Source organism: Zonotrichia leucophrys, chromosome 3 (assembly GCF_028769735.1).
Source record: "Zonotrichia leucophrys gambelii isolate GWCS_2022_RI chromosome 3, RI_Zleu_2.0, whole genome shotgun sequence".
Classification (NCBI taxonomy): domain Eukaryota; kingdom Metazoa; phylum Chordata; class Aves; order Passeriformes; family Passerellidae; genus Zonotrichia; species Zonotrichia leucophrys.
In genome coordinates, this window is record NC_088172.1 from 8,485,824 (window position 1) to 8,506,772 (window position 20,949).

At 35.6% G+C, this 20,949-nt stretch overlaps 1 protein-coding gene across 1 annotated transcript in view; it reads right to left on the reverse strand.

Moving 5' to 3' along the window:
* The window catches only part of EYS (eyes shut homolog), a 704,733-nt gene that overhangs the window by 507,900 nt on the left and 175,884 nt on the right, over positions 1–20,949 (reverse strand). The window contains exons 12-14 of the mRNA XM_064707313.1: positions 17,334–17,447; positions 14,993–15,115; positions 2,572–2,676 (exon numbers count right to left, since the gene is read on the reverse strand). Coding sequence (XP_064563383.1) covers positions 2,572–2,676; positions 14,993–15,115; positions 17,334–17,447 — 342 coding nt within the window. The remainder of the gene's footprint in view (positions 1–2,571; positions 2,677–14,992; positions 15,116–17,333; positions 17,448–20,949) is intronic.

The window sequence follows — 20,949 nt, forward strand, 5'->3', positions numbered from 1 at the left end:
CCTCCTGTATATTCCCCATGCTGCACGCATTTCAGAGAGCCATTTAAATTGAGCTCCTGATAAAGCAAATTTATTAGCTGAAATTCCTTTGTGCTGTCCTTCGGGTGCTATATTGCCTTTCTGCAGTCCTAAATACTATCTAAACCATTGCTTTTCATCCTGCATTTTGCAGATGGGTAAATTCTTCATAAACACTGTATCTAACAAGTGTTCAAAAGGGCAATAGAAAATGTTTATAGTCTGATATTTCATATGTGTACTTCTTACAGCATTTCAGTATTCATTTCATGCACATGATCTCACTTTTTAAGTATAACAGAAGATGTTTTCATACTTATTGTTGTGTTTGTGATTTCACAGAGCAAGCTACACTGACAAAATGAGATACGACATTTGGTTTATCCACAGTGGAAGGAATGATGAAATATAGTCACAGTCTTTGCAACTGAAAAAGTAAATTTAACTTATTACAGCACCGTATAAGAATTCAGCCTTAAAAAATTAGGCAAAATAAGTAATAATAATAATAATAATAATAATAATAATATCAGTACTAATAAACCTTTAATTTTCTGCATCTTGAAAGTCTATTGTAAGACTCATGTCTTAAAAGATAGTAGGAGTATGTATATGTATGCACATGTATAATACACTAATACACATACTTCTATATATATTTATATCCACAGATATTTATACATATATTCAAATTATATTCATGCCTTTATAATTATTTTTAGTGGCTGGGCTGGGTTTGAGTTCCTGTATTCTGCACATCAATAACTTTCAAGGTATTTGTACATAAGGCTTGAAATAGCTTGTATACATCTTAAAAACCTATATAGCTCTCATAGGGACATAAAAATTTTAAACCACTTTTTTTGCCTATCCACTTTAAGTAAATATTTCAGTCTAAATATAACCTTGATCATTTTATCCTTACATCGTTAACTTGACATTGTAGAATAAGGTTTAATGCAATGTAACTGACTTAAGAACATTAAAAAACTGCAAGTGAAAGAGTGCTTTTGCTTCATGTTTTGCTCACTACTTTCCAATTGGCTGACAACCAGTCAGCCCACAATAAAAGAGAGCAGGGGGTTAAAAAAAAATAGCCATGTTATGCAAGTGTCACATATTAAATTAACTGGTTATATAAAAGAGACTACATTTCAATGTGTAAGTTCTTGCCCATAGCACCAATCCACGATGAAAAGCCACACTGAAGCATGTATGTTCATATCTCAGTAAGATACTGTTTATTTGTTGGACTCTATGGTCTCAGAGGGGTTTTCCACCCTGATTCTGTGATTCTGTGAGTAAAATTATGTATGTCACATAAAGATAGAAAAATTTGTCTACTCCTTTTGATAAATTCAGATATTGCTGGTGTCTCTTGTCACTGCAAGCAGCTGAACTGAGTTTGCACGGCAGTGTTTCAGTGGGGGAAGGTAGAGGGGTGGCTTCCCTGAAGAGCTGCCAGAAACTTCCCCCTGGTCTGATGGGGTCAATGCCAGCCAGCTCCTGGGTGATCCACTGCTGGCCAAGGCTGAGCCCATCGGTGACAGTGGTAACGCCTCTGGGGTAGCAGTTAACATGAGGGAGAAAAAACGAACTGGGCAACTCCAGATAGAAAAAAGTGTGAGGATAGCAAAATAAAGGGCTCTGTAGATGCCAAAATCTGTACTAGAGAGGGTGGAGGTGCTGCAGGCACCAGAGCAAGATTCCCCTGCAGCCTTTGGTGAGGCAGCTGTGCACCTGCAGCACATGGGGGGGCTGAGATCCACCTGCAGCTCACAGACAACCTCATGACGAAACCGGTGGATGTCAAAGGCAAGCTGTGACCATTCCTGTGGTAAGCCTGAGCTAGAACAAGCTTCTGGCAGCGCCTGTGCCCTCATGGAGAGAGAAGCCCATACTGGATGCGGTTTCCTCGCAGGAGCTGTGACCCTGTGGGAGACCCACACTGGAGCAGGCCATTCCTGAAGGATTGCACTCAGTGGGAGGGAACCTTCTGGAGCAGCTTGTAAAGAACTGCAGGCCATGGAAAGGAACTCATATTAGAGAAGCTCTTGGAGGACTCTCTCCCTTGGGAGGCAGCCCACACTGGAGCAAGGGAAGGGCATGAGGAGTGCTCCCCCTGAGGAAGAAGGAGCAACAGAAATGATGTGTGATTAACGGACTGCACCCAGCTCCCAGCTAGGGTCAACCCACCGCAGCAACCCTTAGGACAAATACTGTGTAGCTTGTCCACATTTTCTTTCAGAAATTTAAAAAATAACTTTTGCTAGTAGACAAGATGGAAACAAAATCATGCTGGTAGAGTCGGTTGATTTTTAAGGCACTCTATTCATAAGTTTGGAAGGCAGGACTTCCAGAATACAAGTCATATTCTGTAAACAAATTCTGCTGACACCAACTGCATAACAATTGTAGCATATGCTTAAAGAATACCAGTTCATCCTTCTCTCTTTTCAAGCATAATAAATTACTGCTTAGTTGTGTGCTTATGAAAAAACTCTTTTTCTTTTTTAAATACCACAGAACATTTCTCAACTAAATGTGACTTACCTGGCAAACAGCTACAGTAAAATTCACCAATCAAATCATGGCAACGGCCTCCATTTTTACAGGGCTTGGAGGAACATTCATCAATATCCGTGGAACAGTTTTTGTCTGACAGAAAAGAAAATTAAACATTAAAACTATAAATCATGCTGGGAAAGTAGAAAAGCTGCTTCACAGTGCAAGTGACAACTGCATAGTTTAACTTTTCCAGGTTGGAAACACTATTTCTGCTTGACAGTTTTAAAACTAGAGATATTCATAGATATGACTGGTAGTCAAAAAATTAAATATTTTATAGTAATAAATATGAACAGCATTTGCAAAAATGTCCTTTATATATTCCAGCAACACAACTCAATACCTTAATTACTAGACCTATATGCTACTTTGAAAAAAATTGTTTTAGAGATTTAATAACCTTAGTAACAAAAAAAAAAAAAATACTTCTTGAGGTTGCATTCATATTTCCAGAAGAATGAAGCCATTTCTCAGATCCAAACAAAACCCCACAAGTTTACTCATGTATTCCTTAATTTTTCTGCTTTTAAAAAGATTTAATTGAGCTGTAATTCAGATTGATTCAAATGAATGAAATTATAGGTGAATATGCAAAGATACATAGAGGGGAAAATTTAGAAGGCAACAGAATGGTGGCCTATGAAAACAGTTAACTCATTGGACATACCAAATAAAATCCAGCCTCCTGTTTCTCTGTTGTGCATTACATTAATTTAGGGCAATCAAACAAAAATTGATCAAAAATAGATTGGACAAATATTTGGACTAAGAGCTCACATGAATACCAGAAGTTAAGTCAATTATAGAGAAGGAAAGCTGCAACTATCACTGATGTGAACAAGCAGAACTTTTGTTGGTATTCTGTGTAGAAATTATGGAAAGTTCCTTGTGTCACTCAAATCAGATATACCAGACAGGTATTGAATCCCAAACACCTCAGTCAGAGCTGAATGGAAGGATCATGTGGGGTTTCTCAGGTCCCTCTTGGACAAATAAAGCTTGTACAATTATATATTCACCACAACAATAAATGCATGGATGGCAGAAGGAGTTTTGTCTTCCTTAACTGTAAGATGTACATTCAGCTAACATGTAAAAATAGAATGCATGCAAAAATCAAATTAATGGGAAGGGGAGAAAGTGAGGACAAGACAGAGGAAGGAAAGGAAAAAAAATACAACACTAAGAAAAAGGGTTAGGGTGGATGGTAGCAGATGGGTTTAAGAGGATGGTAGCAGAAGCTCATAGACAAGGATAATTATAGAAACCAGGTAAGACTTTGACATTTTGTGGATACTGCACAGTCACATATAGTATGCTGTATTTCATGATTAAATACAGATCAAAAATCCAGTAGAATCAGTTAAAAGGAATCTTAACTTTTTATAGCTTGTGGGCTTTTCTGCTGATGTTTTGTTTTGTTGTTGTTTTTAAATAGCTAAAAGAACTAGCAGAATCCTTAACAACACAGGACTTGGACCCATAGAATATTTAATTGCAAACCCATAATTTTTGAAAGGAATCATCATTCAAAAATTCAAAGGTATTTGAATGTACTATTGGTAATTTTTCATGCCATAGTGAAAAAGGTAACTGCAAGTTACTTGATTCAAAGTTAAAGGGAAAAGTACTCTCTGACTATAAGGAAAGAAATGTGAAAAACTTGCCTGAGAGCATTCAAAATCTATGGAAAAGGAGAAAAGGGTGAGCAACATAATAAAAAGGAATTCAGAAGAACTTCATAGAATGTAGAGAAATTCTGATTTGAAACCTGCTGAAGAGTGAACATTTTGCCTTAAAAAGGTAATTAAGAGAGCTGCAGCTTGCTATAAGTACACAAGGACAAACTTTTTGTGGGAGAAAGACAATGGATGTTAGGAGACCAACACGACACTTGCTGGTTTTCAAAGTATGAAAAAAGCCCAACTTATAAAAAAGCAGGTCAAGTTGCTATGGATAAACTAAAAAGTACAACATAAATATGCAGGCATGAAATTGGACCAGCAAAAGCATGTAGCTATTATGGGATGGCAGGGTAACAAGAAATTGCGCTGTATGTACTTCATATTGAAGATGAAGGAGAGATGCGGTTTGCCATCCAGTGAAGAAGGATGGTTACTGATAATGGTAATCACACAAAATTGTTCAATGCTTCTTCTGCCTCAATCATCAGTAAAAAGACCAGCTGCAGAGCAGGTCATTATCATAATTAATACTTATGATTAAAGGGCAAAACTTCAGTGTTGAATACAGAAGAAAAGCTGTAGAATTGTCAAATTAGTTAAATAGTCAGATAGGCTGGTCTGAAGAACTCTACCCTTGGGTACTAGTGAAAAAAACTCAATAGTTTTCTTTGTGAACTTCTGTAAAATAGGTAAAGTACCTGAAGACCCATTAAAATCAGCCTTCAGAAAAAGAATAAAAGGCAAAGACATGAAATTATAAATTCATTTGTGAAACTCCTTTTCCTGGAAGAAATATTGGAAAAAGTTTTAAAGTTTACTTGCAAGAACATATAAATAAAAACCAATTCATTAAAAAATGGGCCTTATGTAAGCAAATTTATTCCCCTCTACGTTAAATTTACACATTCTGTGGATAAGAAAACCCAGCAGCAAATGTCATGCTCCTTTTGTTCACTAATGCTATTTTTTGTGAAATCCCAGTAATCGGTTTACATAGAAACTATAAGAGCATATTATCAAATGAGTAAAATTTTATGGAAAGCCATATTCATGCATTAGTTAGTAGTGGTTTTGCTACCAGACTGGATGAATGAATTGCAGAGGTTCTGAAAGAAATCTGCCCATTCAATTCCACTAATTTTTTTTCAACAGCCTAGATGGTGGGTAGCAAAGTAAACTCACTGGTGGCAACCCAAAAAGGTACATTGAAGAACAGGTTTAGAAGTCTTCATGAATTTCAACCAGCTAAAGATAGAGTCTGATATAACCAATGTAATACGATCAGAAGCGAAGATACGATACAGAAAATCACAAGTAGGAAAAAACACCAGAATTTTGTTTTAAAATAAATAGTTTGCTGACATATATAAAAAAGAACATAGACAGTTAGAAGTTTTACTGGAATAAAGCTGCTTTTGGAGTGCTTTGCATTGTGCAGTGAGGTGCATTTAAGAAAATTTTGAGACTCCACATGAGCATGTTAGGAATGAAAACCAGCTCAAAATCATGACCTTGTAGGATGAACAAAATAAATGAGCCTATAAAGCCTAAATAAGGAAAATTTGAATAGAAATGTGATGGCAATCATAAAATAAGAAAGTACTCTCACAAAATTCATCAGTTTTCTGTGTTCAGAGTAGACAGGGTGAGAAGTAATGCATTTAAACTGCAGTGAAATATTAGACAATAAGGAAATCCTTGTAGTGGTTTGTAAAATATCACACTGGGAAGATTCCACCAAGAAAAGAAGGAATTATTGGATTTCTTTAACAAGATACATAGGCGAGAAAACAGCATAGTATATTTTATGTTTTTTGCTGGGATAAGAATGAAACAGTTTATAGTTAGTATTTTGTTCTAGTGTTGTGATTATATAATTTACAGGGTATAAATTCTGTTTATGACACTGAAGGATGTCCAAAGACTTATGTTTATGTAATGAGTTGGATTGTCTGGAAACTTGCTTTGCTTTGTGGTAAAGGTCTTAAGTTACTCAGTGTGTGATAACTGTGCTCTGATTTTGGAACCTAGGGTTTCTGTCCAAATCTCTGTCTCTGCTCTATTTCTCCATCAAAACAGGTTTCTACATTAGTGGTATGAAAGAGAGGTGAGCCCAGGCTTGCAGCAGACAAGAGAAGTAGGATAAAAGTGCTAACACTAGCAGGAAGAGAAAACCACATTCTTCCTGCACACCACAAATGCACATGGTTGAAATTACAGACTGACAGGTACCAAGGCCTACCCTTCCAAGAAAGCAGTACAGCTTTTGGCACATTCAATCTGAGTTCACCCCTCAAATCTTTCTCATGATAATACCATAATGAAGCAAATGAGGCATTTTATACTTCCACGAATCTCCTTTTCTGTAGGCAAATGTGAAAAGTCCTTAGTCTACTATTTCAACACTGACTTTTAAACAGATACTTCATTTCCACTTTCACTTCCTTTCCTACATCTCTTTTCCACAGGGGACCAAGCCTATGCACCAAATGGAATCTTGTGATAACTTTTGTTTAGTAAACAGTACATTTTTCAATGTACTGCAGGTCACTTCTGGTCACTTGTAGTTTGCAGATACAAGCATAGAAAAAAAATGCAGATTATAGCTACTGAGCTGTTGCTGAGCTGTATGTGGGAAACAACAAAAGCAATTTGAAAAGGACTGCTGAAGACCTCAGCATATGAGCACTATTGCAGTGCTGTGAGAAAAAAATCTCAGACGTATTTAAATAAAACAAAGAGTGAACATTGATGTGTAAAATACCTCTGTATAAAACATTGATTAGAATGTTCCATATTTAAAAATAAGTGGGAAGGATGCAAGAAAAGCTACACAATTTATTCAATGACTGAAGAAAGCATGCTGTTGGCAAAGGCTTAAAGAGCTCCATCTGTTTCATTTAGAAGAAACAAAACCAAAAAGTGACTTGATTACAGTGTGCAAAGAGAAAACACTTGAGTAGCAAGAGCTTTTTCATTTTGTGTAGAAAAGGTAATGAGATGCAATAGATCAAAGTTGAAGACAAAAATTTAAATAAAATATTTAATATAAACTTCTAAATCTGATGGTGATTACTACTAGAAAAAATGCCAGTGAAATTCTGGCTTCTTTTCATTCATTCAAATCAGGATTGAATGCTTTCGGATTCATTGTGTGCTTTAATCAAAACTAGAGTAATTAGGTTCAGTACAAGGTGGTTAATGGCCAACATTAACTTCCTTCTGGTACACAGACCTAATATAGAGCATACAACCAGCAATCTATGGATTGTTAGAAGACTTGCAGAACATATAAATTCATCCTGTAGCCCTTTCTGTGTCTTTCCTGGGAAAACATCACAGCAATTTAGCGAGACAGGTAAATTTGTGATAGTAATAGCCCACCCTGAGGCACCTGGGCTCTGTAGCATCACTGTCATCATGTGAAATGTGTATGTTCTGTAACTGGAGGTTTTGGGAGTTACTAGGAAAACTAGGTGCAAGGTGTTACTCTATTGTTACCAGAACAAATAGCCAATTCTATTCCATTTCTTGCCTGGCTACTAATGTGCTGAGGGGAAAAAAATATTTTTATGATAGTTGTGTAAACAGCTTTAAAGATCATCATTCTGCATTTAACACATTTTCCCTCCTGCCTCAAGGCTCCTCAGTAGTCTCTGGTCAACTCACTACTTAAGTGAAGAGAGTCAAGTTGTGGTGTAATGTTCCCACTATCACCACTGCATCCCTGAGGCCAAGTACACATCTCACTGACATTGCTGGCCACTGGCCAGGTATCAAGGTAGGAGCAAGGGCCTCAGGACTTGTCCAGTGGCCAGGTTTTTGTTAGATCCATAGAATCATGGTGTAGTTTGATTTGGAAATGACCATACAGATCACCTAGTGCCAATCCACTGTCATGGGCAGTGACACTTTCCATGAGACCAAGTTGCTTAATGCTCCATCCAAACTGGCTCTGTCAACTGCTAAAGATGGGGTATCAACAGAAAATAAATAAAACAAAATCATGACAAAGAAGAAAGCCAAAGAGTAAAGAACAAAAATGAGTCAACAAGATGGCACCAAATAAGGCTCTATTTAGTGTGGTCATACTAAAACTGTCAGTGTCATACTGTTTATAGTATGGCTCTATCAAAACAAAAGATGGCAAAAAGAATTGTTTCACTGTCTAAAACAGCAACCCAGTATATATTGGTAAATATAATTTAGTATCAAAAACTCCAGTATTATGCTAGGTGGTATTGCAGAGGCAAGTGTTGAACAACAGGCCTTTTCCCATATCAATGATTTGGTGGATTTTTTTCAGAAGAGGAACTATATACAAAGAAAAAACTAAGCACACCCTAAATATTACCATTCTTATAAAAGATGCCACTTCTGTTTCCCAAATTCATTAACAAAATGTCTGTAAGGGATGAAAAATGTGCACTGGGGAAGTTGCTTGGAGGTTGATTTTTTATGTCAGGGTTCATTCACTGATTGCTCAGGTCATTACAGAAAATTAATTCCTAAGAGGATTCTTGAGGCAGTTGTAACAAAAATTTTGATTGAAATTGTGTCTTGGTAGCTATACGTTATTTTTCCGGTGCACTCAGATGTAAAAAGTAAAAGTGGTCCTCACTTTGCTGGCATATTGCTGTTCATTGTATGGTGTCATCAATGACATTAACATAGGAAAAATATGGAGATAAGGAAAGATTAGGTTGATTTTCCACAGTAATTCAGGAAGACTAAAAATTTCAGCCATATCTTTCAGTGTCTTCTCTGTATGAGCTTTTCTAGACATGATTTTTTTAATTTTTTTATTTGATAAGAGCATCCTAGCAACTGACAACAGTTTTAAAATTGAAAATCAAGCTTATTAATATAAATTTATTATTTTCCAATTTATCTGAAAGTAATTAAGTACATAGTCCTACCCAGAAAGATAATAATGGATGTTCTACATACATTATGTTATGCAAGACAGTTGGAATCAGCACTAAAAAACTAAAAAACTAAAGAATGGGGATAAACTGGAATACAAAAAGAATCTCATAATAATCTTCCTTCAGAAGAGCAAAGATAAAGTAAATTCCATACAAGCTAATTAAAGTTTTGATTGAAGATTTAGCTTATCTTTTGTCAGGTGGTTCAAACTATTATTATTCACCCCTTAATTTGAACCAATCATGCTTAGTATTTGCAGATGGAATACTATTGGAGGAATGTGCCATTTGATTTCTCACATAAAGAAAACCCGAGCAACTTTGCTTATATTTAAATTGCCAGAAAAAAACAATTGATTTGCTTTTCTTTCATGCAATTCATTAACTTTTATGTATTATTTTATCAAAAATTTTATGTAATGAAATTGGCAGCATGATGAAACCTAAACAGATTTTTCTGCACTGTACTGATTTTTTTCCAAATGTCCTAACCTGAATTCCTTCCAAGCAAAGCAGGTACACTTACACATGTCATGACAATAAATATTCTATAATGACTCAGAAGTACATAGTGAATCCATTTCCATGTCTGCATAAATTTTGTTTATTTTCCAGCATGTTAAGTTTGCTCACCCCACTGTGGGAAGCCTGCCCTCAGCAGCCTGCCATTTACAGTGTTTGTGGCAACCAGCAGCCCATCTGAGCTGCTCCAGCTGAGCAGGGGGAAGGAAGTCAGCCCTTCACTCCTCCATGGCCTGCTATGAGCCAGAGCTCTGCTGGCCTGGAGCCTGGGGAACCATCCCTCTCTAGTTGCCAGCTTCCAGGTTTTGTTTTGGTTTGAAAAATCTCAGTGCTTTGATTAGCGCTCAGACAGAGGAATGTTGTTTAAATGAACCCGGTCATTAGGGGACATCACAGAAAAGACCTGGCTTTTCAGCTGCTTCTGTGATGGCCATAAGGGCTGATTGATGTGGAACAATTATCTGATGCATGAGATGTAATCAAGACTGAATTTCTGTGGCTGACTCTGAGGATGACTGAGCATCCATAGATCACAGGATCAATTAGGCTGGAATAGATCTCCAAGCTCATCGAGTCTAGCCTTTGACAAATCCCCATCATGTCAACTGAAACCATAGCACTAAGGGCCCTGTCCAGTAATTTCTTGAATATCTCCATTGTTCTTGACTCCTCCACTTCTCTGTCAGCCCATTCCAATGCTTGACAACCCTTTCCATTAAGAAATTCTTCCCAATGTCCAACCTGAACCTCCCCTGATGCAGCTGCGTCCTCTTGTCTGTCACCAGCTGTCTGGGAGAACAGGCCAATCCCCACCCTTCCTTTTGGGTAGAGGTAGATCTCTCAGGCCAGTTTTTTCCATCGAATTGTTGGGGAAAGTACTTTTCATAATTAACAAGAAAAAGAGAACACAGTGACTCAATAATTTTGTACTGTGCAGTTGTTCTGATAGTAACTGAAAGCATCTATTTAAAGCAAAATGCATCTAAAATAGACCAGCTTTTGCAGACTTACTGAAAACAAAATTTAGAATGACATGGGAAAAGAATACACAGGAAAGATTTTTGAAAGCCCAGAGAAAGATATTATCTTATGTCTTGTGATGGCTTGACCTGAGCTGCAAGACCTTGCTCATCTTTGTATAATATTGGTTTTCAAATTTTCTGTGTTGCCGTGTCCACTTGCTTAGCCACAATATCTACTACAGGATCCTAAAGCCCAATAGTATGAGTCATGACAGAGGAAACTATATGGACTTGATCTTCAGAAAGAATATTAGAAGGCTTGCATATTTATTTAGTCTCTTGTGTAAATGTAAGTCAATGTGTGACTGATGGTAGATTCTGACTGTTGATTCATACTGTCTTGTTATAATGGTAAACATTAATGAGACATGGGCAAAACTTAGAGGAAGGATCATTTTACACATAGAGGATTCATAAGGACCTTGATATAAGTGAGGAAGTCAGGTTAAGGTTCTCATGCATATAAACTACAAATACAAAATTCAGTGCTAAATGATGAAGTAAAAATCACTTTGAAATCAAGTTTTTTTCCACCCAGTATTCACTGGTGTAATCTTACTATCATAGGGCTTATCCATATACATGAACAGATTTGAAATCCTTTTAATTATTAATTAAATAAATAAAGGATTTAATTCATCTCTTCCAACAATTAAAAAAGGAAAAAGGTTTACGATGGAACAATATAATCCCATCATTTATTAAAGATTAAAAACCCATGCTTTCTCATCCAAAACCACTGAATTACAGAGTTCTTTACTTCCAATTACTTGTGTTACCAGAGAAAATCCACTCAAATAATGAAAATGATCAGTAGTTGCACCTCACAGAACTGCCTCTTCCTTCTCTATCATTGATGAATTCAACACCCTCCCACTGATGCTTTAATTTGAAGTGTCTTACTACCCAATGGACTAAAGCTGTCCCACTGTTCAATATTAAAATTCCCTACTTCACCTATCTGAAGTATGTGTTTTATGTATTGAACAAGATGTTTGTATACGTTGAACAGGATGTTTTCTAATTTTCGAGGCTGGCCAGTTTAACAGACTTGCACTGCCTTTACCTATCTCACTTCAGGTGTTCTCAAAACCCCTCTAATTGGCAAAATCAAATAAAACACTGGGAGGGAAGGAAGTAGCAGTTTTGCTATCTGTCCATTTGTCCAGTAGCTCTTTACTACAGGATAATTACCGTATTCCTGTGTATGCAGATTGCGATGGGAGGGCATTTGAAAGCCCTCAGTCTTTTGTTGTAGAGAAAGTATTTTCCTGGTCTTTATCAGGAACTGCCCATCTTGGACAGAGTAAAGGAAATTCTATGCAGCAAGCTCCAAAGGCTGCCAGAATTCTGGTGCTCACCCTTTCAGCATCAAACAATTCAGCCGGCAGCAGAAGCCGCAAGAGGGCTCCCTGCTCTTCTCACGACCCTCTCAGATAATTTGGGTGTTCCTGTCCTGCTGTCTTTCCTCAGCAGGAGAGAGTTGTTTCCACTGTCCTGCCCTGCTCCCTGCAGCACATGTTGCACTGCCTGTCCCCACCTCTGTTCTCAGGAAAGAACAAAGATCCACCACCTGTGGAGCACCACTGCCTGGTTCAAGGGGAATTCATCCAAGGCCATCCATGGAGGCCCTCCTGTCCAATGCTGTCCTTCCATCACAGTTTTAGTTTCAAGGGATGTGATCCCACTCAGAATTGATGCCACTTCACACAGATAGTAAACAGGAAAAGAGGCAAACAACCAGCCTAAGACAATTTTGTACCTGACCAGCTAAGATGCTAAAGGTAAACTTTTTTCTGAAATTGTTTTTAATATGGTAGGAAAACAAAAGTGTGCTTAAAAGAAAGTAAAAGGTAAAAGTCATTCTTATACACTTAGTGGACTTTTTCAAATGTTACTAGCTTGTGCAAGTCTCATCAGAAGACTACAAGATGTGATTGGCAGGATGTTAGCAGGTCTGTTGATGAACTTTTAACATATGCATTCATCAGAGCTAATTACTATCAGTTAACTGCTCTGTTTATGATGTTTTTCTAAATTAATTATGCAATTTCTACATTGTTTAAATATTAAGTGGATAAAAATTTTATATATATGCATACTATGTTTCCTTTAGCCCTTAAATAGCTTTTGAGTGTATCACTGTTACTACAGCAATATCTAAGCGTACCATTTATATAAATTTTAAAACTCAGAAGAACATGGAAGACTCTTTTGCTGTTGTTTGCCTTTTGCATAAGACAGAAGCCCAAATATCCAGTATTTCACATCACAGACTCATTCTAGAGAGGCTGAAGCAGGTTTTGGAAGGCTTGGAGAGAGCAGACCTAATGAGATCCACAATGACTGACTGTGAATTAATTGTACAAAAAGCATGAGCACAAACAAAAATATTCAGTGTAATCAGGAGGATCCTTGTCCCTACTCCTAATTCCAGTTAGTAGGCTGGTTTACTTTATTTCTTGTGGGAGATGTCCTGTCTCACAGAAAAAAAAAAAACAATATGAAGTGAGATCAATAGCACATTCGTGATGGAAAATCCCTCACATAGGAAATGCAGGAGAAAATTGAGCTTTTTTTCATATTAGCCTATTATGCAGTCATGTGAACTTCTATGACTTCAATATAGGCCTCAAGGTATTCAATAAAATCTACTTGTAACTCACTTGTAAGTTTTTCCCTGTTGACAGATCCTGAATCCTGTTTGTCTTGGAATGAACAAGGATGTTACTGGCAAACTGTTTGCATCAGTATGATGCATATATATCCAGAATATAGGATAAAGAGTCCCTACTGAGGAATACATACTCTATCCCAGGCTTCCTTAGTGACACTCACACATTAATTTGTAGTTCTGGCTCTACAATGTGGACTCCATCATATCCCAAAATAGTGTTGCTGTATTTTCAAATGAACAACTTTCCCTGCATTACCCAGTTTAAACTGACTGTTATCAACCTACTACAGAAAAGTTTGACATTTTCCATTTGGATTCTAGCAGTACAGGAGAAAGTTTTAAAAACTTCTTATTTTAAAATTTTTGCATTAAACTTCTTCTATCTATAGTAACAAATACTTTGCAATCACTTCTGTTACTTTCAAAATTGATGCAAAATAGACATAGTATGTGAACTCATGAAAGCAAAGCCAGTTACCAACGTAAAAAGGAGAATAATATGTTACGGGAAATATATCACATCTCGGTTTTGTAATGCTGAATAATATAAGAATATGCTTGCATGAAAACTCACAGAAGTTGGTGGCAATTGCAACTACTATTGCTTCCACAGATTTAAAATTTCTGTATGTTATCTCAGATTCCTTTTGTCCTGTCTTCCTACATTTAACCATTGACGAAATATGAATGAAGAATCTCTAAACTGAACGTCATTGGTGTTATTATGGACCTGAAATGCTCTGCAACTAACTTAGTTTTGCCTCCTCATCCTTCACTGTTCTACTTACTTCTTTAACTTTTTATTTCTCCTTAATAGATCTCTTTCATTTTTTTTTCCTCTCCTCTCTACTGGTCCCCACTCATTTTGAGCTCCTTGGACAAACTTGTTTGGCTTTTTATTACAATATCCACTAACTGTATGACTTCTTAGACTGCCACTGCTTGTTTTCCTGTTACTACTTATAAATAATGCTGCTCCATCTGCCTCTCTGAAATCAGCAGCTGAAAGTCAGTGTTCAGTGCCTGACATTGTTTTTTCAGATGGCATATATTTGGAGACAGTTTTATTGATTTCCTGTTAGCTGCTTCTGGCAGAAAATAGAGCCTTGAAGACTCTCCACGATGCAAGAGCTATTTTCTCAAACCTGGTAGACATGCAAATAATTGTGCAACTTACGAGAATTTGTCATAAGGATCTGATGGCACCTTTGTTAAAGAGAACAAAGTGTAATCTTTCTAAAATTGTGTTCTTGTTACCATCTCCATCAAGTATGGCTGTGATAAAATCTGAGAAAAATAGCACCAGCTACCTGTTCACCTATGTTTCATAGATTAGGTAGTTTTAAGCAATTTTTTTCTTCTATGCAAAATACAATTTTTCTTTCCATACACACACTGCTTTCATTTTGTATCATATTAGGAGGGAAATTAAAACATTATCAATCGCACAGAACCTTAAGTTGATTTTATTTTTATTAATGCTAAAACACTGAAAAAAGTGAAAATAAGTTCAGGAAAGAAAATTAATAGTTTAACTATTTAACTTCTTTTCCAAGTTAAAAGAAATCTTACCAGTGAATCCTGGAGGGCAAGCACAGCTGTAGTCTGCAACCAGGTCTAAACACGTTGAATTGCTTTTACAGAAACCATAAGTGCACTCATCAAAGTTGATTTCACAGTTCAGGCCTTCAAATCCTTGGAAATAAAACCAAAGAGCTATGCATTATTCAGCTATATCTGTGTCTTATTTTTCTAAAGCAATGTCTTTAGGTCCCTCATTTTCAATTTACTCATGTAAAAAAATTATCTTGAGTCCTTGGATTCTCATTCTAAAAGTTTTGTCTCCACTGTCATTAATAGAAAAATGCTTTTTTTTTTGTGTCAAATATAGTTTAAAAGGAGTCAATAAATGAAAGCACAAATTTAGGATTCAGTATGTTCATTAACACTTAAGAACTTATGAATTATGTATCTGCTGATTTTGACAACATTACAGATGAAGTGAAGCTGGGATTTGGATATCTGCTGTCAAAATAAAAATCAACTCTTAAAATCTCTCTTAAAGTCAGTTCTCAAATAGTTGCTTTTCTATTTTTTTCTTTGTTTGTTTTACAGAACCCCAGAATTATGAAGGTTGCAAGAGGCTTTCCAGACCATCCAGTCCAATAACAGCTCAGCATCACCACAACTCCCCTTGAGCCATCTCCCCAAGTGACACATCCAGACACCTCTCTCTCTTCCAGAGATGGTGACTTCACTCCCTGGGAAATTGTTCTAGTGTCAAACCACTCTTTCAGTGATTTTTTCTTAGCTTATAATATCAAATCTGAACCTCCCCTGACACAGTTTAGGGCCATTTCCTCTTATTCTCTAACTAGAGACAAGGCAGGAAAGACAGACCCCCCACTCAATGAAACCTCCTGTCAGGCAGTTGTAGGGAGCAGTGAGGTTCCCCTGAGCCTCCTCTTCTCCAGACTCAACCACCCCAGTTTCTTCTATCATAATGACTTTTAGCAAGCTCAGAGGCCAAAGTTTTTTTTTTTGTAGTTGAAACTGCTAGAAAATCTCCTCTCCAATATCTGACTTTTCATGCTCTTGTAAATGTATTCTAATTAATGGTCATGCTACAAAATGAGTGTCATTAGTGCTGTCACAGGCCATGGCTGCAGGAAGACCATGACTAATGCTGAGCTATTGGTATCCTCAGTGCAAGCTATATTCCTATAATTTCTCAAACTGACCATGGAACCAATTTCCACTGATCCTTAAGTCATAAAACTTTAGAATTACCCTTAATTCATTAATAATGTATAAAATAACAGCTCTTATTTGCATTTAAAGTTTAATCAGACCCATGTCTCACAGGTAACATGTAAGCCACAAAATTGGAAATGTGGTTGGCAAAATTTATTTTTGTATAAGCTAGTCAGGCAGTTTAAACAGCAAAATGATCTTTTCCAAGGTTAATTTCCAGCTATCTTCCAATATCTGTTTTGGCTTCTAATTTAAGCTAACTAATGACAGAGACTGTATTTATGAGAATTATTTGTAGCAATTTCATCTCTTTTGATGAGTTTCTGAAGTTATCACCACAGGAATGCCTGTACTAATGCATGCATACTTGAAATATTGTCAGGTATAAAATCAGCTACCATGAGTCCATATTTAGAAAATAGTAGAATTTGAAGATTAAAATAAAAGAAATTTAAACATATAATGTATCAGGCTATAATTTACCACTTTGGCTTTATTTCTAACTAAAAATACATTTAAAAATATTTGTAAGGAACCCATTTGTGAAAGCATTTCAGAAAGAAACTATAATTTTAACTGCTTTAAAACATTTAGCTTTCTTTGACTAATTTTTTTCATACAGTTCTGATAACAAAGAGCAGAGTGCATTTTTAAAGAAACAGACCACAGGTGCTAAAAATCATAGTATTTTTCTCTGTTAAAATTCTAATAGGTTTTTTTAGTGATGGTCTATTAAAGTCATTGTGACCATTGTAGCTTGCCATGATCAGTGAGAAATATGCATATTATTAATGAAGGTAAAAACACTTTTTGTAAGGTTATGGATGATAATTTCCATGGAATTCATATACTGCTCATTTGTGTTTTCTCCACTGCTTCAAACTTTGCTAAAATCATTATGTTCTGTCTAAAAAAAGGTAGCATTTAGGAGTATAGCTGTCTCCATTCTTCATTTGTCTCCAATCTTAATGACCATGGTTGTTTTGGTAGACACATTGACTTGGTGGACAAAGATGCCAAGAAGACTTTGGAAAGGAAAGAACAACTTTCATAGAAAGGAAGTTTTGATGATGACTTGATGCCTGTCAAGAAGATGTTTTGCAAACTGCAGGCAGTTTTGAATATTGATAATAAAAATAAATTATTTTGAACAACTTACCTTCAGGGCAAAAGCAATCATAGCTGTTGACATCATTCTGACAAACAGCACCATTCAAGCAGGGAGCTGAATCACACTCATTCATTTCTGTTTCACAGTACTGGCCTGAAAACCCTGCAAATGAAGTAAGATAAGCTTCGATTTTCTTTGTCATTATGTATGCTATAAGCATGAAACATGTATTTCAAACGGTGTTCTTTAACTAAAACCCAGAGATCTTACGATCCATATTCCACTGGATAAGGAAAATTTAGGTCAGAGTTTCAGTATTTTATTTACAAAGAGTTAAATTTTATTCATTTCTTATTCAATGTTATAAATACATTTTTATTGATGGAATAAAGCAAAAAATTAAGTAGGAAATGCTTCCAGAATGCAAGAAGGCATTCACAGCTGTAAGAAAACAGGGTAGCAATTTTCAAGTGCTTTTCTTGTATTAAAGTAATTTTAGTATTTTTGTGATATAATCTCAGAATGTTTTGGGTTGGACTGACTTTAAAGATTAACTAGTTCCAAGCCCTCTGCCAGGGGCAGGGACACTTTCCACTAAACCAGGTCACTCAATATATATTTTTTTTTAATTTTGCCACATTAATATGAGAAAGAGTACATCATTTATATTCTATCCACTGTGAAGTCCTTATTGATGTGGAGAGTAACAAAATACAGAGTCCAAATATACTGAGGCATAGCAAAGATGCGCTGTGCAGGTCAGGCCTCAGGACATGTAAAATGCAGAGCTCAGTTATGGCACACAAGGCTGTTGGGTTTGTTTCTAAAAGACAGAAGGTGTACATCCTTAAAACAAAAATCTGAGGACTAATTAAACTTGCATAAGGAAAGAGTAGCTCAGTTTTTTTCATTTCTTACAGGTACTTTGAGACACTGTACAAGGCACAGATGCTGCAGCACCAGCAGTGGGGGCTGCAAGGGGGTCTTGTCAGGAGAGGAACACAAGGATAGAAATTGTTTAGTTGATCTACAAAGCAAAAAAATATTGAATTAGCTTTTATTGTAGAGAAACAGGGCAGAGATACCCACTTGCCCCTAAGTTATATGTGGTAGACGACGACAAGATGAATTGGTATTTTCATAAATAGCAACTAAAGGTGAAAGATTTAATCTGAAGTATAATGAAGAATTATTCTAAAGGGCATATAATGTGAATCGAGACCTATATATTTTAATTTGTTTTGATGATATTCAATAGCAAAGAAGCTTTGGTGGGGGGAGGTTAGAAAATTACTGACACCAATGAAATAAGCTCATACTTTATACACTTAAAATTTAAAATTCAGAGAAGAAGAAAATAAGTATATAAATCTGGTTTGCATATGAGTGTATTAAAAAAACTGCATAAAATATTCCTTCTGCCAGTGTTTCAGAGCATTATGACCTTAATGAAAACAAAAGTGGTTAGGCATGCTTACAACCTACTTTGATTTAACTGTTACAGATTATTTTTTAAGTTTTAACAAGCTAGAATTATTTTCTAGAAGTTATGTTCTTTTGAAAATGTTAGCTTCTAACACCTGTAACTGAGAACTAGCTACCTAGAGGGAAATTAATTGAGATTGGAAACTTAACTATCTGAAATCTGGCCTATTAAGTTTGTTGGGGTTTTTTATCATTATAAAGACAGAAAATTAACAAGTACAGAAGAATAGAGAACAGAACCCTCATCCTTAAAAATGGAAAAAAAATACTTTTTCAAGCTGTTATTTTTTTTAAACCTTTATGTCTATTCATAAATTATTTTTTGAAAACAATACCTGCTAGAAAGCTTCTTAAAGGAGCTACTGGGAAGCATATTAGGTCATTTTAGAAATAAATACTTAGAATTTTTATAGGTCTTGCTGATAGTGTTAAAATGTTTTAGGAACCACTGCTGCCACTTCAGGATCAGAAAAATGCCCTTATTTAGATCCTACCATGTGAAACAGTATGAAATCTGAGAAGTGACTCAAGAGCTCCCAGCTCTCAGCAGGTCTGGCAGTGATGTTGCAAGAACTCCCTGTGATGAGCTGTGACCAGGTCACCCTCTCTTGGGAGCAGTGGAAATATCCAGCTGCTGCACCTGACATTCTGGGAATTTGCAGCAGGACTAACAGGCAAGGGGAAATATCACAGGGGCAAATGCAGAGCTGCAGGTAGTAGAATTTAATTTATAAAGATTTTCATTTACTTAGTTTACTTCATTGCTGTTTTATAAACTTATGGATTGGAACAGAAGAAATTAAAGGCATAACTAGAATCTGTTTTTAATAGAATTTGATGCATACAGCGTGAATTATCTACTCTGAAAGAGCTGAAAGGAAAGCACATAGAGAGAATTTTATTTCTTCTTGTCACATTTTTAACTGAATATGTCCTGCAGACACAAATCAATTTAAATGCAATTTGTATCTTAAATTATTTCTGCTGATGTAGAATTATTAATATAATATAATATAATATAATATAATATAATATAATATAATATAATATAATATAACATAACATAACATAACATAACATAACATAACATAACATAACATAACATAACATAACATAACATAACATAACATAACATGATATAATATATTGCAATGTAATGTAATATAATATAATGTAATATAATATAATGTAATATACTTTGATGATATTTATTTCTTGCTGATAAACATACCAACAAATGACAATTCTTTCACAGACATTAAATAACTCACACAATAGGCTGAAAGAACATGAGGGAAATTAAGCTTCATTTGTATTATTTTTAAATCAAGAATGAGTTGAGGAATGCTTTTAGTTGCATTATAATCCATGTATTCATACTTAATTACTTGTGGTATAACAAAATTAGGTAAACAACAAAATAGAAGAAATTAGTCAATTAAAATATAAATATTTATGCATTTTTGATATAATACAAGTCAAACAGTTCCCTTCATTTGAAAGTAAAAAAATAAATTTCTCTGTATGAGTGCTCCAAACCTTTGTGCTCTACCCTCTGGTCTCATAAGATGACTTTGGCAGAGCCAATACAGTGCTCTATGAAGCAGGAAAAAAATCCCATTCCTTCACCCACCCAGCTCCTCTCTCCATCAGCCGATGATAAGGGATATCCTGAATAACCTGATATACTCCTGAATAAATATTTCCATGCAGTCAAATGTAAAGGAGTGTGACCCATATATAAATCCTTTCAGACAGCTGAGAAAACATTTATGGGAATCTTTCATGTAAAAATGTATTGATATTATTTGTGGTTCAATCTAGAGCGCCCCTTAAAAATAATATAAAATTATATAATATACATATACATGTATAGAATAGTACAGTACTGTACAGAGTAGTACAGTATTTTTTATCATATCACATCAATCATAAGTAAGTTGAAGTTTATAATAAGTAATAGTGGTTTTATATTAGTACAAAAAGTAGGTAAACAAGTTATGTTCTCCAAAAATGTTTTGTTATTGCCTTCACTGAATGGCAAATAGCTATCATCAGAGAATATAATAGATGATGCAGCTGTTACACAACTTTCTCTACAGTGAAAATGCAAGGGTAAAACACATCTGAAAGATGAATTAGAAGTATTAAATTATCTTGTTTCAATTATTGCAGGGAA